This window comes from Pyrus communis, chromosome 6 (genome assembly GCF_041283825.1).
Source record: "Pyrus communis isolate YQ-2024b chromosome 6, ASM4128382v1, whole genome shotgun sequence".
Taxonomy (NCBI): Eukaryota; Viridiplantae; Streptophyta; class Magnoliopsida; order Rosales; family Rosaceae; genus Pyrus; species Pyrus communis.
In genome coordinates this window covers 9,739,855-9,767,665 of record NC_142570.1, presented here as the reverse complement: position 1 = coordinate 9,767,665, position 27,811 = coordinate 9,739,855, and the positions used below count along the sequence as shown (strand labels likewise).

The 27,811-nt window shown below is 38.7% G+C and overlaps 5 protein-coding genes and 1 pseudogene across 5 annotated transcripts; 4 read left to right on the top strand and 2 right to left on the bottom strand.

Annotated features, from left to right (window-relative positions):
* The first annotated feature begins 278 nt into the window (after positions 1–278).
* On the top strand, positions 279–5,678 carry LOC137721090 (uncharacterized). The gene is made up of 2 exons (XM_088695169.1): positions 279–1,689; positions 1,797–5,678. Exons 1-2 carry the CDS (start codon positions 340–342, stop codon positions 5,676–5,678), a joined length of 5,232 nt encoding a protein of 1,743 aa, XP_088551295.1. The 5' UTR covers positions 279–339.
* An 8,856-nt stretch (positions 5,679–14,534) lies between these two features.
* On the bottom strand, positions 14,535–16,825 carry LOC137710080 (large ribosomal subunit protein eL34-like; annotated as a pseudogene).
* A 1,022-nt stretch (positions 16,826–17,847) lies between these two features.
* On the top strand, positions 17,848–18,697 carry LOC137709791 (late embryogenesis abundant protein At1g64065). Its single transcript, XM_068448775.2, has one exon. It carries the CDS (start codon positions 17,938–17,940, stop codon positions 18,511–18,513), a length of 576 nt encoding a protein of 191 aa, XP_068304876.1. The 5' UTR covers positions 17,848–17,937; the 3' UTR covers positions 18,514–18,697.
* A 2,650-nt stretch (positions 18,698–21,347) lies between these two features.
* LOC137711435 (late embryogenesis abundant protein At1g64065-like) lies at positions 21,348–22,159 on the top strand. The gene has a single exon (XM_068450678.2). The coding sequence runs from the start codon at positions 21,484–21,486 to the stop codon at positions 22,117–22,119; it is 636 nt and encodes a 211-aa protein (XP_068306779.2). The 5' UTR covers positions 21,348–21,483; the 3' UTR covers positions 22,120–22,159.
* A 2,486-nt stretch (positions 22,160–24,645) lies between these two features.
* On the top strand, positions 24,646–25,441 carry LOC137710081 (uncharacterized). The gene has a single exon (XM_068449035.2). It carries the CDS (start codon positions 24,693–24,695, stop codon positions 25,299–25,301), a length of 609 nt encoding a protein of 202 aa, XP_068305136.2. The 5' UTR covers positions 24,646–24,692; the 3' UTR covers positions 25,302–25,441.
* Positions 25,442–26,118: 677 nt separating this feature from the next.
* On the bottom strand, positions 26,119–27,057 carry LOC137711284 (late embryogenesis abundant protein At1g64065). The gene has a single exon (XM_068450515.2). It carries the CDS (start codon positions 26,936–26,938, stop codon positions 26,303–26,305), a length of 636 nt encoding a protein of 211 aa, XP_068306616.1. The 5' UTR covers positions 26,939–27,057; the 3' UTR covers positions 26,119–26,302.
* Positions 27,058–27,811: the final 754 nt, after the last annotated feature.

The window sequence follows — 27,811 nt, the reverse complement described above, 5'->3', positions numbered from 1 at the left end:
GCTGGTCTGTGGGTGGAAAGGGGAGGGGTTTCACATTTTGACAATTTCTGTATCGAAGGTGGTGGGGATTGCTGGGGTGATTATAGTGGGGGTGAGAAATCCGATCCACTTAGGTTGGGGGGGGGGCTTTAGCGATCGGGAGGAATGGTGTACCAGCATTAAGCTTGGTCGAAAGGTTGTATTCATGAGGATACTAACGATGTGTTGACTAATTGGCCGAGTCGAAGAAGGGAATCAGTTGGTACACTGGGTGGATTCTAAGTGTGGTATGCGGTTGTTTACAGACAGTAAAGGTTCTCTACGTTTCAGGCTGGGCGAGTGGGGCAGCGGTGCTACAGAATGATGGCGACTAGTGGGGTGGATGAACTGGTAGTTCAACTGGAACAAACACTGGAGTTATCAAATATGGAGCAGGGAGTTAAATTGGTTGGGAAAGTCTTTACGCAGAAACCAGTGAACAAATGGGGAGTCAGGAATATTCTTAGAGCGGCTTGGAAAGAGTTGGGTGAGGCGGAAATAAAATGGGTAAAGGAGAATGTTTTTATTATCTCAGTCAAAGATGAAAATGTGGCTTCAAAGATCATTGAGCAGGTCCCCTGGGCAGTGATGAAAAAGGTGTTCTCGGTCGTGAAATGGCCTCCGGAGTTCGCCTTAGAGGAGCTGGAGTTGAATGCTGTTCCATTTTGGACTCAAATAAGGGGAATTCCACTGGGCTTAGTCTCTGTTGAGAACGTACAGCGTGTAATCAAAGAGGCTGGGAAATTTATAGCCTTGGAGGATCCCGGACATGCTCGTGGATTTGTACGAGTAAGAATCTTAGTTGATACGGAGAAGCCATTATTTAAGGGATGCTGGATTCGAAGGGAGTCAAATAAGGAAACCTGGGTGGAATTTCGGTATGAACGGCTTCAAGATTTCTGCTACAGGTGTGGACGGATTGGGCATATCAATACAGAATGCTCTGTTGAGATGTCTGGAGAAGGGGAGGTGGCGTATGGAGAGTGGATTAAGGCGCCGCCGATAAGAGAGGTGGTGATACCAACGAGAGTGGAGTGTGTGGGCAGGGGGGAACGCCGGCAGGCCGGGGCGGTGCGCGGACCGGGATTCACGTCTGCACAGAATCAAGGTAGATTACGAATGTCAAACTTACAAAGAATGGAGCGTAATCAAACCAGAGAGATTGGGGGAGCATCTAAGAGCCGTGGCACAGGTAAAAAAAAATGGTGTAGAAGAATGCGGGTGGAGGGAGAGGATTCTTCCTCCTGCTCTGAAATGGAAAGCATCAAAACAGTGGGTGAAGGACAATCGGGCGATGTCCAGGGGGGCAATGATACTCTGTCTGCCCAGGGTGATGACCCACTATGGGGCCGCAAAAGAAGTGGGGAAGCACAGGATTTGGTGCTAACTCAAGTTCCACAGAAGAAACTCAAGGGCCCGGTTATGGAGGAGAACTGCCAAGGTGGGGCGGCAGAGATAGGAAGGAGTTTAAACAGCAAGGATGGAGGGCAAATGTTGGAAAGCGCGAACTGTAAGGCGGAGGAGAATAAGGAAGAAATAAGTGAGAATACTGGAGGACAGGATGCAATGGAAGGGGGGTCGGACTTCGATAAAGGTAGGATGGTGACTCGAAAGGCGGGCAAGTGGGCTCGGGGCGGTGGCGGCTGGCCTTCAACAGCCGCAGGCCAGCCATGAGTTATTTCTTCTGGAACTGTCGTGGGCTAGGGTCGGACACGACAGTCAGGGCTCTCCATGGGCTTATTCGTAAAAAAAGACCCTCTATGATCTTTTTATCGGAGACTAAGATGAAAGATCATAGAATGCTAGGGGTGAGGAGGAGATTGGGTTATGTTCATGGCTTTGATGTTCCGCCAGTTGGAAGTTCTGGAGGATTGAGCTTGTGGTGGGAGGACAATCTGGAGGTTAATATTATATTTTCGTCCAAGCATATTATTGATGCTGTGATGAGAATTAAAGGGCAAACACATTGGAGTCGGATTACGGGTGTGTACGGAACGCCGTATAGAGTTGAGAAAAATTTGTTTTGGGAGTGGATGGTTAACCACTTTACCCCTACGGACATTCCATGGATTTGTGGCGGGGATTTCAACGAATTCCTGTGGGATCATGAGAAGTCTGGAGGAGTGGAGGTTTTGTACAACAGGCCAAGGTTCCTAGAAAAGTTTCTGTCTTCCTCTCAGTTGATGGACTTGGGTTTTAATGGGCCGGCTTTTACGTGGAGAGGGATGAGAAAAGGGGATTGGGTGGAGGAAAGGTTAGACAGGGTTATAGCGAATGAGAAGTGGCAGCAACTCTGGCCGAACTCCCAAGTTATGCATGAAACGGTCTTAGCATCGGACCACTGCCCCGTTATTCTTAATTCTAATATGGAAGGGCAGAAAGGTAGGAAGATCTTCAGGTTTGAGGCGTATTGGGTCTCGGAGGAAGAGTGTAAGAATTTGGTGGAGAAGTGCTGGGAGCGGCGGCATAATGGCAGCCCTGTCAATAGGTGGGTGAGTGCTTTAAACGATTGCCGTTATCGTTTAAGCAGGTGGAATCGCACTAAGTTTATGGGGCGAGGTAGCAGGATCCATGATCTTCTTTCCCAGTTGGATTTGCTCCAGCGGGACTGGGGACCAAACTATGATGAGATAAGGGAGATTTCTAGGCGGATTGATGAGCTAAGACTCCAAGAGGAGAGTTATTGGTGCCAGCGATCGAGGGTAAAATGGTTGAGGGAGGGGGATGCTAACACTCAGTTTTTTCACTCTTCAACCCTTCAGAGGCGGAGGAGAAATAAGATAGTGAAGCTTAGGGATGAGAATGGGAACTGGGTGGAGAGTCCGTCTCAGGTGCGCCAATTGGTGGATAATCACTTCACTTCAGTTTTTAGCTCGGCAGGGGACCGTAACTGGGGGTCGTTGCTAGATTGCATTAATCCCTTGGTTTCGCCAGATATGAATGAGGCGCTAATTGCACCAATCACGGAAGAGGAGATAAAGGTGGCGGCTGGGAGTATGGGAGGGCTAAAGGCTCCTGGCCCCGATGGGTTCCAGGGGATATTTTATCAGACATACTGGGAGATTGTGAGGGAGGGTGTTTCTGCTTTAGTTAGAGATTTGATTCAGGATGCGGCGGGTTCGAGTTTGATAAATCAGACTCATGTGGTGCTGATTCCCAAAGTCCCGAATCCGGAAGTTGTGTCGCAATTCAGGCCGATTAGCCTGTGCAACTACTCGTACAAAATCCTGTCAAAGATTCTTGCTAACCGGTTGAAGGTATTATTACCTAAAATTATCTCTCCTTCTCAGAATGCTTTTGTGGCGGGTAGACAAATTCAGGATTGCATTGGCATAGCACATGAGATGTTTCATTATCTGAAGGGAAGGAAAGCTCGAAATAGATTGGAAATGGGGATTAAACTTGATATGCAGAAGGCGTATGATAGGGTTGAATGGGATTTTTTGAATGCGGTAATGGAAAGAATGGGTTTTTGCAGTAGCTGGAGATCGTTAATTAGTGGCTGTGTTTCGTCTGTGAAGTTCGCTGTTCTCCTAAATGGGCAGGCTGGCAAGTCTTTTGTGCCCTCGCGGGGTCTACGTCAGGGGGATCCTCTTTCTCCTTATTTATTTATTTTGGTGGGGGAAGTTCTATCCAAAATGATTCAGGGTGCGGTTGACCAAGGTAGGTTGAATGGTGTTAAGATGGGTGGATCCGGACCCGTGATTTCTCACCTCTTCTTTGCGGATGATACCCTTCTGTTTTTGTGGGCTGATATGAAAAACTGCCGGAATTTGAGACATCTGCTGGACAATTTTTGTGTGGCGTCGGGGCAGAAGGTAAATTTGGAGAAATCTAATGTATATTTTGGGGCAAACGTTCCGAAGGTGAATGCTGATCAGATGGGGAACGCCCTTGGTATGACAGTTGTAATCAATCCGGGAACATATTTGGGGGTCCCTGCCATTTGGGGTCGGTCGAAAAAGCGTGGTCTTGCCTATGTGAAAGGAAGAGTAATGGAAAAGCTACAAGGGTGGAAACAAAATACTCTTTCCCGTGCCGGTAAAGAGGTTTTAATTAAGGCTGTTATCCAAGCTATCCCGGCATACCCAATGTGCATTTTCAAATTCCCAGCCGCTGTTTGTAAGGAATTGGATGCGTTGGTGGCTGGGTTCTGGTGGGGATGTAAGGAGGGAGCCCACAAGATTCACTGGGTTTCAAAGGAGGTTTTGGGTTTGCCCAAAGATATGGGTGGTTTAGGCTTCAGAAATTTTCAGGAATTTAATGATGCTCTGCTTGCTAAACAGTGCTGGCGGTTAATCACGGAACCGGATTCGTTGTGGGCAAAGGTGATTAAGGCTCGGTATTTTCCACATAGCTCGATCTGGGATGCGAAGAAGGGTGGACGGGCCTCTTGGGCGTGTAGCAGCCTCATCTGTGGCAGGGACGTGATTAGGGAAGGCTCCCATTGGCAGATCTTGGGTGGCCAGGAGGTGCGGGTGTGGCAGGATAGGTGGCTTCCATCCTTGCCCCTTGGACACCCGGTGCCGGTAGGCCAGGTTGCGGTTACTCCCAGTTTAAGGGTCAGTGCACTTATCTGTCCGGAGTCAGGGCGATGGAACATTAGCTTTTTACAGCCTTTCATATCGGGGGAGGCTATGCTGGCTATTAAGGAGACGCCTCTTGGAGATTTAAGTCGTAAAGATAGGCTTATATGGGATATGAGTAAAAACGGTTCTTATTCGGTCAAGTTGGGATACAGATGGCTGCAAGGAAGATCGCTGGCGAGAAGGGATTTGCGTCGGCCTTCTGTTCGTGGGGTTCCCAAAGCGTTTTGGAAGGGGATTTGGAAGCGGGAGGTACCCCCCAAGTTGCGGCATTTCTTGTGGCTTACTGTTCACAATTGTCTTCCTACTCGGTATGCACTGTTCCGACGAAGGTCCTCTCAAACCTCTACTTGTCCTATTTGCTGCTGCCATGATGAAACCATTGAGCACATTTTCCTTTCTTGCTCTTGGGTTGAGCCAATTTGGTTTGGAGGGGCATTGGGCTATAAAATGGATCGTCTTTCTCTCCCTTCTTGGTCGGACTGGATTCAGGGGGTTTTCTCTCCGAATTTATGCAACTCTGGAGATGTAATGTGGAGACAATCTTATATTGTTTTTACCTGTTGGTGCATATGGAAAGCTCGCTGTGATTTTGTTTTCAAAGGGGTGCCCATTAACCCGGTAAAGGTCCTGGCTGCTGTCTCGGAGATGGTGAGCTCTTTTTATGGTGCAAAGGCAAAGGCTGGGGATAGAGGAGGGGGCGACGGCAGGAGGAACTTGCAGGTTACGAGATGGTGTGCTCCGGCCTACCCTTATGTGAAGATTAATGTGGATGCTAGCTGGTCCAAGGCATCAAAGATGGGTTTTGTTGGAGTGATTGTGAGGGACATGAAGAGTAAGTTTGTGGCTGCTGCGCGGCATCCTATTACTGCTCCTTCTGCTGCAGCAGCGGAAGCTTCTGCGTTGTTGCACGGATGCATGCTTGGTGCAGAGTTGGGTGTAAGGTATGTAATTCTGGAATCAGACTCCTTGGATGCGATTAAATGTCTTTCTATCTCTCTGTCTATGGGTAGTTGGGAGGCATACCCGGTGTTGGCTCGGGTTAAACAGTTGGGGGGGGGGGGATTTCATTGATTGCCGATGGTCTTGGGTGCCACGGTCTGCTAATGGTGTGGCTCACAAGATTGCATCGATTGGTTTTTCGGAGATGAGTGATGTCGTTTGGGTCGTTAGGCCCCCATCTTCGTTGGTCTATGTATTGAACAATGACGGATTACCGTGCCCTCATTAATGGGGTTATAGTGGTGCTGGGGATGACGCCTCTACTTGGTGGAGGGGTCGCTGTGGTTTATCCCCTGACATTGCTTGGTATTGTTATTATGGTTGCCTCTCTGTAGGCTTATTTATGATATGTTTCTTGGCTTCAAAAAAAAAAAAAATAAATAAAATAAACTTTAGAATTTGTCAAGTGGGGCCATTTCTCACGTAAAGACTAGATGCCTATTCTTATCTTCTGGAAGAGAAAGACGCCTTCAGAATAATACAGTTAACGACATAAACGTGTGGCGCGCCCAATTACTAGATTATCTTCTTTTATAAACAAAGGCAACCGCCGAGAAAGGATTCGCCAACTCAAGGCTGTCATGTTGGAAATGTCCGTGATTATTATATATATATATGAAGCAGCCGCCTCTGTAGACTGTCAACACAGCTTTAATTTGGAGATTATATAAGTACGGATTGTTGGGTCCACTTATTATTTAGTAAGGAAATAGATCATTTTCTGATCTCTTTCTCTTTATCTATCAAATTTAGAAATTCAGATCATTAAAATTTGATTCAACCGTTAAAATTATTATAACTTTTAAAGTGAACTCCTGTTTATAGCCGTTGAATTAAATTTCAATGGTTTGAATCCTCGAATTTGATGGATTAGAAGGAAAAGATCTGAAGAAGATCCCTTTCCTATTTAGTACAGGGAAACACTGAATGACAGCATGTGAATGGTAAAAGTGTTGTTTTTTTTTTTTTTTGTTTAATTATGTAATTAATTAATTTTCTTTGTTGTATATTTGTAATTGAATTGGAAGAAATAAAAACAATGGTATGTATTTGTCTCTTTTATTAACATTATTGTAATCGTTTGCCATATTAAAGGCCAAAGACGCCACTTTAACAGGGTGGATCTTAACTTTATTAAATAACATCGTTCCTCAATTTCCATATCTGCCAACACATAATAAGAGCAAAGCGAAGACTCGAAAATTTTCACCGTCATCAGCATCTGGCGAGCCACTCAAACAAAGAACACCTACTATGATTAGTAGGAGGTTTAATCTTCAGACTATAAGCCCATACTTGCTTGGCATACTCACAGCGAATAAACAGGTGATCTTGATCCTCCGCATCTCCATTACATAATAAGCAAGCCTCACTTATGGTGTAAATAAATTTATGAATTTTACTACTAGTATGAAGCTTATGAAGAATCAATAACCAACTGAAAATTTTGACCTTATTTGGAATATTTAGCTTCCGCATTCTATTTAGCAACTTATTCTTCAAGTCATCACTTATCATAGTATTTTGGACCCAAGTTGCTGATTTAATGCTAAACCTACCATTAGCATTTAAGCCCCAACACAAGTAGCCATCCTTATCATAAAAAGGCAATGGTATACTACAGATCTTACAAATAACATCCTCATCCACATACTCACTTAGCAAATGTCTATTCCAATTCCCATCGATAATGAAATGATTAACCTTTAGGTCTTAATCAATCTAACTTCCTGGTCCTTCGGAATAAGGTTCTTTAATGGGAAAGGAAAAACCCAATCTTGAGCCCAGAACGAAATGTCTTTGCCATTTCCCACAATCCATCGCGCACCTTTTTCAATAACAGGCCTATCATTTAGAATGCCTTTCTAGGCTACCGAGTAATGTTGCCTCACTTTTGCATCCATCAAATTTTCTTTACGAAGATACTTTTGTTTAACTAATTGAACCCACCAATTTTGATCATCAGTCAGAACCTTCCATCCAAGTTTAGCTAGACAAGCATTGTTAAAGCAGTTACTCTTTCTAATACCTAGGCCCCCATTACCTTTTGGCTGACAAACTTTGTCCCAAGCAACAAGATTCATCCTACCTTCTTTTCGCCAAAGAAAGTTCCTGTTTTCTTTATCCAACATCCTAGTGAACTTCTCAGGACATTTGAAACAAGACATCATATGATTGGGTAAACCACAAAGATTAGCCTTAGTTAAAGTAATTCTTCTCGCTCTCGAGAGTTTATTGGCTTTCCAACCTGCTAATTTGTTCTTAATTTTTAACTCAACATCCTTTGTATTTACCGAATCTCTCCAACATATAATTTTATTTATGCCCAGATATTTACCAATAGTTGTTTTGTGTTGAATTTGGATAATATTAGCAATCTCCACACGATCACTATTAATGGTATTCCCCGAGAAATAGAGAGAGGACTTACGGAAATTTATCTTTTGTCCAGAGGCACAGAGGTAAACATGTTCAAAGTATTTAAGATATTTCTAGCAGCTCATTTAGATGTTTTGGAAAAAATAAGGCAATCATCTGCAAACATTAAATTAGAGACCTTAAAACCCAATGGAGAAGTTAAAAGCCTAACACTAGTTTTAGGCGTTAAAGCCAACTTATTAAAGTGTCTAATTAACAGCTCCATGCAAAGAATAAAAATGTAGGGCGATAGGGGATCTCCTTGTCTAATTCCCCTAGAGGGTTTGAAATAACCATGAGCTTTACCATTAATCATGATTGACATAGATGTAGACGAAATACATTCCATAATTAGATTTATCCAGTAAATGTAAACAACGCATTATTATTTGGGGTAGACTAGGCAGTAAAACGCATTTTGAAGTCCTACACAAAAACCTACTCCATGCCCTCCCCTTTCATCCACCAAAAGCCCCCAGAGTCCTTAATTTTTAAGAATCTCATTCCTTCTACGTCTAATATTAGTTACTGTTTGAATTTTTTTTGTGTTTTTATCCCCTAATTAACGCCAGTTAATTTTCGCTTTTTGAGCCCACAGGAGTTCCTCATTATTGAGAGTTCTATTCAGTTCATTTTGAATCCTTAATTCTTCATTTAACAATTGAACATTAACTGGGTCATCCATGCTTTGCGATTGAACATTATTCATTTCCTCAAAAAGCTTTCTTACTTTAACATGCACATTACCGAACACCTCCTTGTTCCATCCTCTGGTCAAATATCTCAAGGCACCAAGGCACTATTTGACTATATGTAGATTAGGTGAATTTTATTTGTGCATTAGTAGTCTTGGAAATCGTGGTGTAATTTTTTTTTTTTGTTTTTTGAAATTTCATAACCGTTTATACAAATTTTTTTTTTGTTTTTTTTTGTCGAAAGAAAGATTTTATTAAACTTGAATAGAAACGTTCACTTCAGAAGCTAAAGTATTTAACAACCATTCTAGCTCAAAAGAATCCCATGTATGAGAGAATCGAAAAAACCTTAGACTCGTTTAAAAGTTTGTTGGATGTGCATGTAGATGTAGTATGTGTCTTTGCTATCTAACTGATTCTCAAATTGTCCAATTCGGATAGTTCAGGAACGCACTAGTATGTGTTTAGCATTTGCGATGAACCTGGTTAATTTTCGATTATGGAAAATTTGGTTGTATCCCTTTAATGTTCTTCGAATACGTACTAGATATTTATTTATAATACATAAGTCGTGCACTTAAGGAACCCTAGGGAGATGTTGCTGAATTTTTTACGATTGAAAATAGCTGCATGAATTGCAAACCGCAACATAGAAAGTGCCATTTTCGAATGGGATAATGTCATTGTCGTTGGCATAAGGGGATGAAAAATCATATATCAACTTGTTATGATGACTAAATTTTTGAAAATGGGCACAATGGACAAAGAGGGATAAAGTTGCAAGATAGATGTTGTGACGAACATTTGGATGGGATCGAGACATTTATTGAATTTGCAAGCAACCATGTCAGTGCTTAGTATCGTATCAGGTGTTCGTGCATGAAATGTAATAACTACATTTGGATGACATTAGATAACGTTCATTATCATTTATTTGGGAATGGGATTGTACATACTTACTCGAATTGGACTTATCACGAAGATCGCCCATTACAACACTAACATCTTCCGGCAGTGGCATAGTTAGTCATCAACCTCCTTTATCTGGCTATGTTAATAATGACTGAGTGCTGAACATATTGAATGATGATTTCCTAAGGCTACTCTCAACATGGAAGATGAGACATCCACAAACTCCAAGAAGTATGATAGATTGTTGAAATAAGCTCAGTGAGAATTGCACCCCAGTTGTCAAGATTTCTCGGTGCTAACTGTCGATGGAAATTTCCGCCATCTTCAATCTTGACTAAAATGCACCTTCAAAACAATCAACACCTTTGATCAAAGACCTAAGCCTCGCGCACCCACGAAGTGTGGGGGGAAGGGCGTAAGGCCAATGGATCTTCAATGCCTAAGTCAGTTTCTCTAAGAGAGTAAAGTGTTTAGGGATTTTTAGGGGTAGCAAAAGCTTCTGAAATTTGGTAGAATATGGGGTATTTATAGGGATAGGGCCGGCCATAGTGTTAGGTTTTTGCCCTACATGTGGCGGCATCCTATTGGCCACGATTTTATGGAGAAATATTCTCAAAATATTAAATAGGAAATAATATCTTGAGATAATAGAGTAATTGTCCCTAATTGAATTAAATTGGGATTACTTACTTGATTGGAGTCAATCTTCAATTAGGAATGTATTAAAAATAGGATTTAGGTAATTAATCCTTATCTTTAATGCTTTGACTTTTCTTTGCCAAGGGTAAGTCAGCTGTGGGTAGTCGTATTCAACTTTTGGGACCTTCAGGGTGTGAGCTGCGCGTGGGAGTATATGAGGAGCCTACCCATTTATTGAGGGCAATCTTGTCTTTCTTGGGCAAAAGTCCACATGTCGTTCCTACAATTTTTGGGATTATTTTAGGCTCTATAAATGCCCCCATACCTACTGAGCTACACGTAGGAAAATGGCAGTAGTTGAAGAAATCCCAAGCTGGATGGGCTTGTAGAATTGTTTCCCAATTTGAACTTGATCTCATTTCTTGATTTGGAGATTAACTTCTTCTAGGAAAAGGAAACCCAATTGCCCCCAATGCCTATTTAATTCTGCATTAAGCAGGGGATTAAATAAATTTGGAGAACAATCTTCATTCCAACAAGGAAGAGAGAAACCAAAGGAAAATTTTCTTCCCCTTCCCCTAGCTTTCTTATTCTCTTGCTCTTGCAAAGGATTGTCTCCCGTTGTTGTTCTTCTTCTCCATGTTGCACCAAGGTAAGAAAAATATGAATTCCTTCTTCTTGATTTTTTTTGGGAGTCTTGGGACTTGAAAAATTGGCTTGGCGGAAGCCGATGAGGTGAGATTGACGTGGCAGGGATGCCACAGAGCTGCTGTGTGCATAATGGTTAACACGGGACGGGATCAGCTCAGCTTGGACTGAAGTGCTTGCGGCATAAGCTAGGCTTGGAGCGTGACTGGCATGGGCCAAACAATGACTTGGCACGGGCCAAGGGTGCAGATGTGCGGTGCTGGGCTCGGGCCCATTGGAACTCATAGGAAAGAATGAGAGTTCAACATAGGCCAGATTTCTAATATCCGTGACTTGGGCCGAGGGGCTGGGCCTGTTTGGGGCTTTAGGCGCGCGAGAGAGAAGGGAAGGAGGCGATAGCCTTTTCCCTTGTTAGGCTGAGCGGCGTAGGCCACGTGCATGGGCTTCCAAAGGTCTTCGGGCCATGTTGCTCAAAGGAAAACTGGGTCTGGGCCATGAGGCCTGGTTGGTAACTAGGCTCTTGCAGTTTGGGCTCGTGCTAAAGGAGGGAGTGAGAGCGATGAGCTAGGCCATAGGACCTGGTGCTGGGACGTTGGGCCCCAAGGTCATTTCTAATTTTTTTTTTCTCCTTTTGCGAGCTGCCTTCTAAATATTTTCCTTCGTACTTTTTGCAGGGACTTTGAGATGTCTTCTTCCAATCACAAAAGTAATGAGTACCCTCCATCTTTGTACTGTCAAGGTGGTTCTTTTAGCAAGGTGGGTTACTTCAAGGCTGTACATGTCAAGATTAATTCTAACCAGCTGTTTCGAGATTTTCTTGATGCGTACAAGCATGTGTTTCGTTAGGGGTTCGCGTCAAGCGGGTGAAGGATGATAACAGCCATAAACCGTGTGGCGATGGTGCCACTACTGGGAAGAGGGCTATCAAATTCCATTCGTATTACTTCGTGTTGGAATTTACTTTTCCTATGCCACGTCTTTTCTAGGAGGTGATCTGCTCCATGAAATGCGCGTCTTTCTGCGATGGTAGGGTTTTCAAACTTTAGCAGGTTCTTTGATCTTGGCTTGACCATAAATGAGTTTTGGTACTTCTTCGAAATTGGCCACAAGAACAGTGTTAGGTAGTTGACGCCTCGCCATAGGCTACTTGATGCTTCTTGCAAAGGTGATCATGAGTTGGAGAGAGACACCTTGGAGATTAGTGGAGAGTGGGCGTCCAACTCTTCTGCTGAGTTACATGTCCTAATTGTCTTTATCAGTGGTAAGTAAACTGCTTCATTCCTGGCCTGCTTTAATTTTTGTTGAGTTGCTCCATGACTTCAGTTTACTAATCGTCATTATTACTTTGTGTAGATTCTGAATTTAGCTCAACTCCAAGATATGATGAAAGTGCACATCACATTAGCATTCCTGTTGAGTATCGTGAGTGGCTCTGGCTGCTCAGTCTTCTTCATTGGGAAAAGATGGGCTACCTCCGAAGGAAAAGATAAAGCGAATAAAGGATGAGGTGTCTGCTGCCAATGAAGGTGGGAAGAAGAGATCCTCCTGATCTGCTTGTGAGCTTTCAGTCAAGAAGAAGCCGTGGGTTTCTTCTGCTGCTTACGGGAGCTCGTTTGTTGCTGAGAGGCTTGTCATCGATCTAACCTCTCCTAAGGGGACGAAAAGGTCCGTTCAGTTTGAGCCTGTGAAACCTACTGCTCCGAAAGTGGCCATGACCATTGTTGAGAGGATTGCCCAGCATAAAGGTTTGGTAATGCCCTAGTGTCTAGGTTTGTGTCGAAGCACGCATCGGGAGCTAAGTCCGATTTGGCTTCTAAGAAGCTTGCCGCTATGAAGAGTGAGAAGGTGGATTTTGCTGCTAAAGTGGTGCCTGGGCCTGTTCCTCCTCCTGCTACGACTGATTCGTCTGCTGAGAAAGGGAAATCTGCTCGCGTGGGCAGTTGTGAGAAATCCACCAAGTGAGGCTGGAGAGTTTCCCAAGGTTTACGCGCTAATAAAAGCTGACCTGCTTGAGGATGTTGATGTATGCGCCAAGTTTGTTAACAATGTTGGGAAAGTTGTCATCCGCTCTGACTATTTTGCGAAGTGTCCTACCTACTCGAAGAGGTACTCCTTGATTGCTACAATGCATAGGACTTTGATTCTAGCAGCTGAGTCTATACGCATTGATTAGGATGTTGTCAAGTGTGCTAAGGAGGCTGAAGTGGCGTTGATGGCTCAACTTCGCTCGACCGCTGAAAATATCAAAAAGCTTGAATCTGAATTCGCCGTTTTGAAGGGGTCTGATGTCTCTTCCCTGCCACTTAATTCCACAATGAAAACTAAGGAGCAAACAACTAGTTTAGTTAAAGTAGAAACTTCACAAACTAGCAAATCAGCTAAATTACCAACATCTTCTGATTCAACTTAGTTACTAGAAGTGCAAGGACTATCTATATTGCATCCTTCAACTAGGGTCCATTAGGCACATCAATTTGCACAGGTTCTTGCAAACATGTCACAACAAAAGTACAATGCAATATTATTTCTAGAAATTTTTGTTCAACTTGTTATTTTGACCATATAAGAGAAATATATTCAAACTGATGCACATGAGTTCAGATGATATTATGTGTTTTGCTATGATGGAGGTATATTTGATATTCAGTTAGGCTACCATATGGGCATTTGTGATAAGGGTGGTGGCACCAGCAACCTCACTCTCCAATTGCAAGGAATACTACACTAATGTTCTTTGATAACATCATGAATACTGCATTTGTGAAGATACCACTTCAACATCATGATTGGGTGCCCCAATCTTGAGTTTGAAGCGGGGGGCGATGTTAGAATATAATGATGTATGAATGAGATCTTGCCATTTGTAATTAGATTAGGTGGTTTGTTAGAAAGTCTATTAGAGTGACTAGTTCACTATAAATACACTCTTGTAATTACTTCAATATTAAGTAAACAATACAGAAATCTCTTTAACCTTCTTACTTCTATCCCTCTGTTCTCTCGTACTCTCTCTTTCAGAACTCTGCTTTCTATTTCTTTAATATTAACAATTTTGTTTCCTTAGCATGGTTGATCATCAAATGGGCCAAATCAAATTTGCGGAAGCCACCAAAGTATTAATTTTGAGGAAGCACTAACATGGAAAAGAAACAAATGACTTTCTTGGGTCAAGAACTAATTCTATCAGGTTTGGTAAAAAATTGGCAAAAGTCACAAAAAAAAAATATCACCTTTGGAAAGCTGGATCTCCCTGAACATTGAATCTCAATGTGTGGATCTTGTATTAGAAGAAAGACGGGTGTCAAACAAACTCGTAGCTTCTAACCTTGCATGATTTCATTACCGTGTGAGAGACTTATAATGAATCTAAGAATTTTTTTTTTCTTTTCTTTTTTTTTTTGCAAATAAAGTCAGCAATCTTACATTACACGATTAATTTGAAAACGTACATGTTACCACTGAAATACAAAACAGGAATTTCCATGGTAAGCCATAACTTAAACTAGCCACAATAAAATGTAAAAGTACAGAATGGAACACCTTGAATTACTTGGCATCGCTCACCATAAGCCAAAATTAGCCTAGTCTGTAAAACTACTTAAAACACAGTAGAGTTCTACTCGGTCTTTGTAGCTTGCTTTTCCTTTGCCTTCTGAATCTTCAACGCCTTTTTCACAATCTTTTGTTCCTCCACCAGAAAGGCCCTAATCATCATTTCCTTGATGGCACTTCCAGACAACACACCTCCATAAACACGGTTAATAGTCCTTCGATTCCTAGATAATCTGGACCTCTTGTAGGAGTTTTGAGACCCCTCTTGTCCCACATTGGGCAACAGTATTTTTTCACTAACCTTTATATAGGCTTATTCCTTCTTCTTAGAAATTAGAACTTGGACCATTTGGAAATGGATTGAAGGCTTGAGTCTTATGGTTGTGTGGATTAGGCTTGAATATAATATAGCCTAAATACAATTAATTTTAATTAATCAAATTCATTAATTTTAATTTTCGGATTAAGTTTTTAATTAATTTATTAATTAAAAACGTTTTGATTAAAAGACACAGCTATTAGAAAAAGTTGTGTACTTTCAAATACCTGTTCAAATACACTGAACAGGTATTTGAAATGGTGTGAAACAACCTATATATTTGCAATCACAGTATCCAAGTGAAATCATCTTTTCTTCCTCTTTTTCTTCCGTATGAAATTTCCAGAGAGTAAGCACACAAAGCAAATTCGCTAGAATTCTAGAATTTAGTGCGGGTTGTAGAATTAGGTAGTTGAATCCTGGTCGAGCAGACATTGTAGAACCACAAGCACAAGAGTGGGACGAAAATACTGTTCGAATGACATAGCTTGTACGCTAGCCTCTACCTTCTGTGATCAAGTTAGTATCATTGATATTCTTATATTAGTTTCTGTATTTATTGTATAATTTCATTCTGCACATCAAATATTTTTGGTTAATAAAATATTAGAATTTCAAATTCTGTTTATTTCTGTTATTTTTTGTTTATTTCTGAATTGTTCTTCAACACCTCTTATACTCAGTAGGCCACTAGTCAGGGATCGCTTGAATTCTCTTTCCAGTAACAGGGCACTTGGGCAAACTTACCCTCTTCTTAGAGCAACTCTACTGTTGTTTATTGCCTTAGAGATAGGACACCTAATCCACTCTTACTCCTCCCCAAAACACTCCAGCCTACTCAAAAATTGGACCCAAGGTGAGCCCGATGGAAAAGTTAGACAATAATCGCCTAGCCCAACACCCTGCCTATATGATGTAAGATAACGTCAGCCACAATTTAAATAATTAAAAAATTATAGAATTTATTAAAAATTATAAAAACTAATTACATAACCATGTTCTTCTACTTTATACTACATTTCAATATTTTCGAAGACTTTCAACTAATCTTTTATTATTATCCGAAATTAAAAAAAAAATTATCTTTTATTATTTTATAATATAAAAAATACTAATATTTTAATACAAATTGCCTGGGCTATTCAATTCAGGGATGGAGATGCACTTGAGCAGGTATTATTCATTGCAGGCCGTTACTGTTCATTTAAGGGGATTGAGTTGCCTATTGCCCACGGAAGCCTTCCTACATTGGAAGAGCTCTTAGTGGTCTAGTACACTAGCTTCCCTCTAGGGTTTTGACGATCATGTGCTGGTTGGATTTGGTGGCATAGCTGTGTCGGGCAATATATGTGAGACGCTACAGTAGTTTCAACTATCACTCACTCTAAAGAATCTAAGATTGGGAAAAGGTAAAAAAAAAAAAAAAAAAAAAAGAGTTTGTTTTTTTCCTAACCATTAAATAAACTTATTAAAGTGTTTTTGGTTAAAATTCAAAGTTTTGAAGTCATTTTCATTAATTAGTTTCCCTTATTTAATTTGTTTAGGTGCCATGAACTTTTTTTTTATTTTTTTTACCACTTCTAGCTTTATATATACAAGGTTATGAAAGGCCTACAAGGCAATTAAATTGATGTATAATTACGTCCTAACAAATTAAGGGACATTTGAGACTACTTTTGCGGAAAACACTTTTGCTCATAAGTATTTTTGTTAGAAGTACTTTCGTTAAAGGCAGATTGAAACTTTTGTTAAACTTGAAGTGGTTCTTGCTTCTTGAAGAAGCTTGTAGCGTGTTTTTATTCAAAAAGGCGTTCTATGTTCTAAAAGCAAATTTAACTTTTCTTGCCAAACATGGTCAAAAGAGTCAAATAAACCTTAGTAGTAATACGCTTTGTTCATTGCTCTTCTTCACTGGCCAAATAGAAGAAGCTTGAAGAAAACGCTTTTAAGGTTAGGGTAACTACATTTTACACCCTTTAGGTCTAGGGTGATTTTCAGATTGGATCATGAGGTTCTAACTTTTTCACATTACACATTGAGGTTTTAAAACTATATCAATTTCTGCTTTTTGTTTAACAAATTATTTGAATCTTTATTAAATTGATGACATGGTGGGTGTGGAACTTGTAATTGGGTCAACATGCAAGCCACATTTGCACCAAATTGACTAAATACTCATTCAATTAATGGCGAATTTGACGTTCAAATAGAAAAAAAAAAATGTAAATTGATACAATTATAAAACATTAAGGAGCAATGTGAGAAATTAAAACCTAATAACCCATTTTGAAAATCATTTCAAGCCTTGAAAATGTAAAATATATATAGTTAGTCCTTTAAAATTACTTTTCCTACCACACGTCTTTTAAATTTTTTTAATATTTATGTGCTCTTCTTATGGGCACCTCTAACAAAGAAATCAAACTACAAATAAATATTAAAAAATTAAAATGAGAAGTAAAATAGAGTTAAAAATACTAAACAAACACACAATACGTGCATTAATTGGAAAGTCAAGTCCAACAAATAGTACTTTTTCTTGGGTCGGATCAAATGCACGAGTCACCGTTAAATAAGAATCGTTACAGATTACCTCAATTTTTTGGGTACGCCTTGTTATTCAAGCCAAGGCTAATTAGTAATTATTAACATATTTTTGTTGGGTATTAGGTTTTGTTTGTATCTTCTATTCAATTTAGTTTACTTTTTAATTAGTTATTTTCACATTTAAGAACTTGCTATTAACACTTTAAAATTTTAATTATGTACATCAAGTTTTCTTTATTAAAAATAAAATGTTATAAATTAGTATACAATTAAATTTTTAGAGTGGAAATAATAATTCTCTAAATTACTGTGCCCTTTATTTTTATTTTTTTAATACTAAAGCGGCATCGTCCAAGCCCCTCTATTGACAAGAATTATCATGTATTTTTCAACACGTTCACTTACTAGAAAAGTAGTACGTCACACAATTTCCTTCTTTCTTCCCATTAAATATTCAAAAATTACATGCTCCTTGGGTCGTCATCTAATTGTGTATATATTGGTAGCAACCAACCCCAAATATCACCAAACAAAAAATTGCAGAGAACCCCACCTACCTAGACACATCAAATTTGGGTACTCAAAAAACAAACCTGCAGCCATGTTGGAGTCTGAGAGGTTCAAGAAAATTCAGCAGAACAGGAAGTGTTTTGCCTACATCGCTATCTTTGTTGTGTTCCAAATCATAGTCCTGGCCATATTCGGAGCAACGGTGATGAAAATTAAAACTCCGAATGTGAGGCTGAGATCGGTGACGGTCCAAGGCGTAGACTATAGTTCTTCAGGTAGCAATTCACCATTCTTCAAAATGACTTTGATTGCTGAAGTTTCTGTGAGGAACAAGAATTTCGGGCAGTTCAAATTTGATCCCACAAAAGCTAATGTCACATTTGGGAGCGTCATAGTGGGGCAAGGTGATATAATCAAAGCAAGAGCCAAGGCTAGGAAGACGAGGAGAATGAACGTGACGATTGAAGTGAGCTCCGATGGGATATCGGACGGTGCTAAGCTTGGGACTGAGGTGAGCTCAGGGAATGTGACATTGAGTACCCTTGCCAGGGTTAGAGGTAAGGTGACATTGATGAAATTGATGAAGAAGCGCAAAACAGCACAGATGAACTGCACAATGATTGTCAATTTACCGAATCAGCTTGTTTATGATTTGGCTTGTAAATGATGAGCTTGATTTTATCTTTGTTTTTGCTCAGTTTCATTAGATTGATTGTTTTTTTGTTTTTTCTTTCCTTCTGAGGCGGCGTTTGAGTATGTTTTACGTAGCTCATTGTAGCCTTTTTTTCTTTTCTTTTTTTATTTATTCCATGGTTGCTATAAAGTTAATAAGAGATGTGTGATTAGGGACATTACAATTTTTTATTGACTTTTTGGAATATAAATTTTTAATACAAAGTTAATTGTTTAAGGAGAAATTAGGTTCTCATCTCTCTTTTTGCCACTTCATTGATTAAAATCTTATTCATTTTTAATTTTTTTTATCAATGTCCTTAGGTATTAATAAACGCCATTAATTATTTCAATAATAAAATATTTTTTTATTTCTAAATATATTCATTTGGTGTTACAAATGTTACATTTGGTATATTTATATTTAGCCATGCTAAATTTTTATCACATATTTTAATTTTTAGTTTGTACCTATTTTCTTTTCAGTTTTAATTTGTATCCATATATTAATTTCTTTTTGTGCCCATATATTTTAAAGTTTTATTTGTATTTGTACCCATATTTTTTAATTTATTTGTAACCATTTTTAATTTTGCTAAATGTACCCATGCTAATTATATGTATTTATTATATGTTTTAAAATATATCAGTAGTTATTTTTTAAAATATGTTAATAATTATGTGGGTTGGGTACATTATTTTCTTGCTATAATTTGTAAAGAACAATGTTACTCTAATATTTATTTTTAAGTATTTATTATATTTTAAAAATATTATTTGAATTTGTTTAAATTTCATAATTTGTGGGACATTATATGCATAAATGCATGAGTTAAATCTCTTGAATAATGTTAAGACCTCGATCAAAATATTTAAACAAACAAGGTTTCAGTCCAACAATTAGGTTGATTAAGGACCGAAGCCAAAATGATCCATTATTTAATTCAGACCGTTTAGTTTGAATCATACGGTCATCATTAGCTCATCCATTGACCCACCTCACACACAATCTCTCTCTTCCACGCCCAAATATCTACATGTCTCACTTGAACGGTCTGAATTACTCAGTTGGTGAGCTCCATATGTGAGATTTGAAAAGGTTCGTACAAAATAGCTTGAAATTTAAATTAAGTTCTTAATCCCATGGATTTGCATGATTGGTTTGAGGCCTCTGCTTCTTTCAATCTGTAATTATATAATTAGAAAGGTTAACTACATTATAAATGACACATTCCGACTCGGAATGTCCACTAGAACTCCGAATCGAGCTGCGCTGGCCGACACCTGGATTGTCACATCCTGGCCCGGGCCCCCACCACATCCTAAGCTCGACTCCACCGTAGCACGATATTGTCCGCTTTGGGCCTTGATCACGCCCTCACGGTTTTGTTTCTGAGAACTCACACAAGAACTTCCTAGTGGGTCACCCATCCTGAGATTGCTCTCGTGCGAACTCGTTTAACTTCGGAGTTCCAATGGAACCCGAAACCAGTGAGTTCCCAAAAGGGCTTGTGCTAGGTAGAGATGGGAATATACATATAAGGCTTACAAGATCCACTCCCTTGGGCGATGTGACATGTCATAATAAACCTTTTAGGTTTGGGGCGATTTTTAAAATAGGTCGCAACGTTTTAGTTTTCTCATATTGCACCCTAAGATATTAAAATTGTATTAATTTATGCTTACAGTTTCATTGATTGTATGATAATCATTAAATTGTTGACGTGGTAATCTTGAGACTTTTATGTATGGGCTAACATGTAAACCTCATTTGTACCAAACTGACAAAAAAATCATCAATTAATAAAGTATTAGACATTCAAGGAGACAAAATGTGCAAGAATGACGTTGGAGAGACCATCTATTTGGACCATATTTTGTAGACCAAATAATGCTAAGAAGACCAAAATTTTAAACTAAATTTTGGAAACCAAATGATGTGGTTACTGATGATTGGATTATTACTCAAGCCTTGATTAACGTATTTATTTCCTAGTGGTGACACATCATTTAGTTTGTAAATTTGGTTTAAAATTTTGGTCTTCCTAGCATTAATCTTTGTAGACCATATGATGTGACAATTGATGATGGAGTCTTCTTTAAATGATCAATAAAAGAATCCAACTATCAACCATCATATCATGTGACCTACAAAATATGGTCTAAAACTATGATCTCTCTAGCATTTTTCAACGTTTAAATTGCTACAATTTAAAAAACCTCATACTACAATGTGATGAGAGAATTGAAATCTCATGGTCCATTTTGAAAACTTCAAACTTTATAAAATGTAGTTAGCCATAATTAGAACATGCAATCCACTTTATAGCAATAGAAGAAGATAAATGATTTTCACTATCATGTGCACTTCTTTCGCTCTTTTTTTTCTTATATATGATTAGGATTAGTGTCGTATCAATTAAAGAAGAATCAGTAAATAAACATAAAGCAGAGAGAAAATTGAGAGTGTTAAAATTATTACCCTAAAGAAATCATGCAATTGCCTATCTTACGGGACTTGAAAGAATAAATCAAGTTCAGAATAGTTTGCCAAAGTGTTAGGTGATGAGTAAAGAGTACTGTAATAGATCCTTCATCACGTTCTCACTTGTCATAAGGAGATTTAATGAGATTTAATATCTAATCTCCTGACGGGTCAAAGAAATAATAAAAAAAGTCCTTCACTTTACCAAAGTCATCGATCATCTAGAAGTCAATAATTTCCACCACGGTTTTGGACGCGTTTGCCGTCTGCAATAAAATACTTTCCTTGAGATCCTCTTTTCCAGGAAGCTCATACCACTAAATAACGCATTGGAAGTGGCCAAACTCCAAACAGTATATATAACAACACACCTCTTCCATCATTTCCACAAAAAAACTCCCTCCACTTGAAAGTTTCAACCTTCAGTACAAAAGCAAAGCAATTTCTAATCATTTCTCTATCGGAAAAGAAATAAGAGACATGGCTGAGAAGACACAACAGGCTTATCCTTCAGCCCCAGAAAACCATGGCTACCAAAGAAGTGATGCAGAGTCTTTGCTATCCGCCGATGAACTGAAACGCAAGAAGAGAATCAAATTGGCAATTTATGTTGCTATCTTCATTGTGTTTCAGATCATTGTCATAACTGTGATTAGCCTCACAGTCATGAAAGTTAAGACCCCGAAGGTCAGGCTAGGCAAAATCAACGTCCAACAACTCAACTTCGTCACGGCAACACCTTCATTCGACACAAAATTCACAACCCAAATCAAGGTGAAAAACACAAACTGGGGTCCTTACAAGTTTGATGCTAGCACTGTCAAGTTTATGTACCAAGGCACGGCTGTTGGGCAAGTAGTTATTCCAAAGAGCAAGGCTGGAATGCTTTCCACCAAAAAAATGAACGTCGAGGTGAGCTTGAGTTTGAGTGCATTAAGCGGTTCCAATCTTGGTACTGAATTGAGCAGTGGGGTGTTGACTCTCAACAGTACGGCTATGGTGACTGGAAAGGTTGAACTGATGCTTATAATGAAGAAGAAGAAGTCTTCCACCATGGACTGCACTGTTGCATTTGATCTGTCATCCAAGACGCTCAAAAATTTGGAATGCAAATGATAAGACTTTCGAGATGAAGATTATTACTGTTATTTGTTTATTCTTGTTTCTCAGTGTACTTTTTTTTTTCTTTTATATGATTGAATATATATATATATATATATATATGTAGAAACATATGCTTACAAATCATTCCATTCACAAAATTCTAATAATGTAAGATGAATATAGTTTTATACACTTCAAGTATGAGTTGGGCAGCGCGGTGTTGACGCTGAGCAGTAAAGCTAAACTATCTAAGCAGCCACAATGGACTGCACCATTGCATTTGACTTGTTCACAAAGACTGTCCAAACTTAAAAGACCAGTACTTCTTGATCACCTAGTTTATATGTTTAAATGCCAACTTGAGCATCAGAATCTGGAAGTGTCCATGTAGGCAACAAGTCTTGTAAGGATATTAGCATGTTGGATATTTATTAAGTGCAGTCATTTAGTCTCTAAAAGCATGCAACAACTTGGCAAAAATAAGAGCCATTACCGTCAGCTAACCAATAAACGAGATTCTTTCTTACGTAGTGTCGATGCAAATTTCCGCCGTTTTCAGTCTTGACGAAAATGCACCTGCAAAACAATCAACACCTTTGATCAAAGAACTAAGCCTCACGTGCCCGCCCACGAGGTGGGGGGTGGGGGGGGGGGGTTAGGTCAATAGATCTCTGATGCCTAAGTTATTTAATAGGAGATAATATCTTGAGATAATGGGGAAATTATCCCTACTTGATTTAAATTAGGATTACTTACTTGATTGGAGTCAATCTTCAATTTAGGAATGTACTAAAGATAAGGATTTGGATAATTAATCCTTATCTTTAATTCCTTACCAAGGGCAGGTGGGCAGTCGTATTCAGCTGCTGAGATCTCAATGGATGCAAGCTGCGCGTGAGAGCATCTGAGAAACCTGTCCATTTATTGAGGGCAATCTTGTCTTTCTTGAATAAAAGTCTACGTGTCACCTCTAAAAAATTATGGAGTGGACTTTACAAAATGTGTGTCAAAAAATAATTGTCCTCCGATCCTAGCCCTATATATATACACATACACACGTACATACACAGGCCCTTTATGCAAAGGGATCCCCATTTCTTTTCAAAAAATGGGAATTAGGTGTGGGGCTCACTTCACATCGAACTTCAACGATCTGAACCATCTATTTTGTAAGTCTCGATTCATAGATCATCCTTGCAAAAATTCAATTCAATCCGAAATCATTTGCCTATTTAATTATCAAGATAAAATTTCATTGTTTCTTATATAACAAAATATTCATTAATTTCTTTAAATTCAATTAGATGTCTTAAACATTTCCGATTTGGCTAATATTTTGCAAGGATGATCTATGAGGTGCAACTTGAAAAATAGACGGTTCGGATTGTTAAAGTTTGATGTAGTGTGGACCCTACAACTAATCTCCATTTTTATAAAAAAATGGAAATCTCTTCCCTTAAAGATTTCCTATATATATGTATGTGTGTGTATGTCTATATATTTAATATCCACAAAACAATTTTCCATCACTGTAATGAGGAACTTAGGTCGACAAGAAGTAATTACCAAATTTTTGGCATGGATTTTCTTCCCTGCCTCTACTTTACTGGGACAAAAAGTTAAAAGCTCGTTACAGGGCGAAAAATGTCGACAAGTACATGCTTTCACTGTAAAATGTGAGCCACCATGCTTCTCTGTCATAATTAATGTGCAAGTTCTTGTTGGTGAAAGTTGGTGTGCAAATTTTAACAGACTGGAAATTTGATAAAGGATATTAATACTTGTGACCATCACCTAATGGAAACTTACTTGTGATATAACGTACTTTCACTATACAAGCATCATAAGCGGGCATCTATTCATTCTCTTTATTATCATATAAATGTTAACTTTAAAATAATCATTCAATTTAAAGATCATTTAGTCATCCATCCGTGTCAAACAAATTAATGATTTTTGTAACAAATATCATCATCATGGTGAACAACCCATTTGTTTGATGCATGTGGATGGCACCTAAACATTCTCCAAATTGACTTTTTTTATTTTATTATTTTATTATTTTTTATTTTTTTTTAAGAGATGATCTTTACATGATGATAAAAAAAAAAAAAAAAAAAAGGAATAGTTATGATTATGATGTTGAACAAGTAAGTTGCCCCATAGGGTGAATACAAGTATTTTCTCAGGTTTTTTCATATACTTACTCAATATCACGTTCTTCGCCCTCCTTAAGCGACAAAGTATAGATATATTTATTATATGGTCCCAATTGGATGTCACCGAGGCTTCAATAGATAAATAAGTGTACATTTTTCATCTTGCATTACAAGTCATGTCCATGGAACCATTTAGAAGGCAAGAATCTCATCTAAGCGTGTTTGCATATTCCAACTGAAAAATCCAAAATGGTCACTTTGATTCCAGAACTCACTTGTACTTATTCCCTTCCAATTCAAGTAAATACATTAATTAGTCAAGATGTCTAAACAATATAAATACACAATATTGCTACCATTACCAAACGTAGAACTCTTATACTTCTCAATCAATCATTGAGAAGTACAAAACCATAAAAACGAAAAATGGCTGAGAAGTACAGTCACATGGGACCGGTTCCTGTGCTCCACCGAAGAGATGAAGAATCCGCGGTGTATTTGCAATCTGAGGAGCTCAGACGTCAGAAAAGAAGGATGATGTACAAGTACATTGGTATTTTCCTTGTAGTTCATATCATAGTAATCACAATAATTGCACTCACTGTGATGAAGGTTAATTCCCTGAAGGTCAACGTCCAAAGCCTCAACTCTGACCCAACAACACCTTCGTTTGACACGAGCTTCACAACCCAAGTATGTGTCAAGAACACAAACTGGGGTTCTTACAAGTTTGATGCTGGCACCGTCACGTTTTTGCACCAAGGCGTGACTATAGGGCAAGTTTCAATTCCGAAGGGCCAAGCTGGAATGCGTTCCACCAAGAAGGTCAGTGTCACGGTGAGTTTGAACTCGCATGGCAGTTCCAATCTTGGCAGTGAATTGAAGAGTGGGATGTTAACGCTGAGCAGCCAAGCCAAATTGAGTGGAAAAGTTAAATTGTTTTTAATTATGAAGAAAAAGAAGAGTGCTACAATGAATTGCACCGTAACAATCGATTTGTCAACTAAGACGGTCAAAACTCTAAAATGCAAATGATCACAAACTAAGCTGTGAGTGCAAGAGGATTGGAGTTGAACTGCGTTTTATTACATCATTAATTAGGATTTTTTATTTTTCTTTTAAGGTTTGTGCTTGAAGAACTGGAAATTGGGACCTATTCCAAGGTATTGGGAAACACATCCACACCAATAACCAGTTGGTTTCATATGATTTATTATTATTTGTGTGATGCTTGAATTTTTTTTGAACGCGAAGAAGTAGCGGTTATGCATTCCTTCTTATTTTTTATTTGTTCTTCTTTTAAACTTTTTTGTTTGGTTGAATACAGAGAAGGACTGCATAACCGCTGCTACTTCACGTTCAAAAGAAGTAAATAAATAAAACGAAACGTAGAAAAAAGATAAGGAAGATATTGCCTGGAGGCTGGAATTATGCATTAGATTAATAGGATAACAGCATGGCAAGTTCCCTAGATATTTATCTTTGAGAATTATTTATAGTAGATCAAACAGCATCTTAAGCTGGACAAATTAGACAGCAATGTCATACCCCACTGCAAACAAGACCACAGCTTGTAATTTGTCCCCTTGTAAGACAAAGACTAGGTATTAATTAGGTATTAATTAGTCAGTTGAAGTTAGGGTTGGATTGGATGAATCTAAAGGGGTGACCATCCCAAACAATGGAATTTTTGACCACTTTACTAAGTTTCTGTTAGTTTATAGGCTCCATGCATGTCGCAATCTTTATGGTCCTTCTCAATTACTAAATGTTTGAATTTTACTACATACTATTTTGGGATGAAATTGTCAATATTTTGTTACAGAGGTTTCCAAAGGATCTGTTCAAAACCTAAAACAACTGCACTATCAATCTTCATTTAACCAAAGAAAAAAGAGTACAAGTGCAAAATTGCGTTTTGGTATGAATACGTATATACCGAGCTATAGGATATGTGAAAACGAAAGGCAACAGAAAAAAAACATTCAAAATTTAGGAAAATATAAAACAAGTACAAAGAAATCTTTGGTCTGTTTTCACTTGCACTCTAAACTTTTGAGCGTCTTCGATGACAGATTGAATGCAATGGAGCAGTCCATGGTGGAAGCCTTCTTCTTTTTCATTATTAACATCAATTCAACCTTTCCGGTCAAACTAGCCGTGCTATTGAGAGTTAACACCCCGCTGCTCAATTCACTCCCAAGATTGGAACCCGTCAGTGCATTCGAATTCAAGCTCACCTCGACATTCACTTTTTTGGTGGAAAGCATTCCAGCCTTGCTCTTCGGAATAACCACTTGTCCGACAGCAGCTCCTTGGTACAAAAACGTGACAGTGCTAGCATCAAACTTGTAAGGACCCCAGTTTGTGTTCTTGACCTTGATTTGGGTTGTGAATTTCATGTTGAATGAAGGTGTTGCCGGGAAGGAGTTGAGTTCTTGGATGTCGATGTTGCCTAGTCTGACCTTTGGGGTCTTAACTTTCATAACAGTAAGACCAATCACGGTTATGACAATGATTTGAAAAACAATGAAAATTGCAACATAAATGGCTAACTTGATTCTCTTCTTGCGTTTGAGCTCGTCAGCTGATTGCAAAGACTCAGCATCACTTCTTTGGTAACCATTGGTTGCGAGGACTGAAGGATAAACCTGTTGGGTCTTCTCAGCCATCTTAATTGCTTTTGCTGAATAAAAGCTTCGAAAGAAAAATGATCTGTTTGGTTTCTCTCTTTCTCTATGTTAAAATATGAACTGATGAGCAAATGTGTTGATTGTGTGAATGTTTGTTGTGTGGAGCTTGGTATATATATAGAGTTTTGGATAGTGAGTTAACTAGAGACATCAGCGGTGTTAATAATTTCCTGGAAAATGGAACCATAACGTGCAAATAATTTTTTTTGTATTTTATTGACTTGTAGTGGTAGACTTGTAACACTCCAGTAGTTGATTGAGAATATGATTACAAACCTGTTTATTATATAGTATTATATAATAAGGATTAGGTTTATTTGTTGATTTGTTCCTTTAAACTGTCATGTAATCTCATTTTCCTCTCTGAAATTAATTTTGTCTTCCTTTGCCTCCTAAAACAACTATTTTCATTTCATTTAGTCTCGGTTCATCCATTGTTATACATTCTATCAAATAAACGTTAAATTAGAGAGTAGTGTGGACATTTCATTATTGAAAGTGAAACAGCTCTTTGCCTCCAACATATGCCACCTAAAATAATCTCACAACTCTAATTCAAACTCATGTAATTGAATCCAACAGCTTCAACTACAACTCTGCACCAATTTGCAAAAAAAAAAAAAAAAAAAAAAAAAAAAAAAAGGCGCAAAAGAGACGGGTGGGGGCTTGAATTTGAGTTATAAAAAAATGGAGTTTGGATAGTTTTCACAAATAAGTTGGAGGCAAAGAGTTGTGTCAAAAATAAAATGTCAATACTAATCTTTAATTTAACATCTGTTTGACAAAATGGATAAAAATGAGATGAACTGAGATTAATGAGACAAAAATAGAAATTTCCAGAGTCAAAATGAG

Excerpts from the sequence above, each read along its gene's own strand:
- LOC137721090 (XM_088695169.1), top strand. The coding sequence starts at position 340 with ATGATGGCGACTAGTGGGGTGGATGAACTGGTAGTTCAACTGGAACAA. Across the intron at positions 1,690-1,796 it reads CAACAGCCGCAGGCCAGCCA|ACTAAGATGAAAGATCATAG; the intron begins TGAGTTATTTCT and ends TTTTTATCGGAG.
- LOC137711284 (XM_068450515.2), bottom strand. The coding sequence starts at position 26,938 with ATGGCTGAGAAGACCCAACAGGTTTATCCTTCAGTCCTCGCAACCAAT.
- LOC137710081 (XM_068449035.2), top strand. The coding sequence starts at position 24,693 with ATGGCTGAGAAGTACAGTCACATGGGACCGGTTCCTGTGCTCCACCGA.
- LOC137709791 (XM_068448775.2), top strand. The coding sequence starts at position 17,938 with ATGTTGGAGTCTGAGAGGTTCAAGAAAATTCAGCAGAACAGGAAGTGT.
- LOC137711435 (XM_068450678.2), top strand. The coding sequence starts at position 21,484 with ATGGCTGAGAAGACACAACAGGCTTATCCTTCAGCCCCAGAAAACCAT.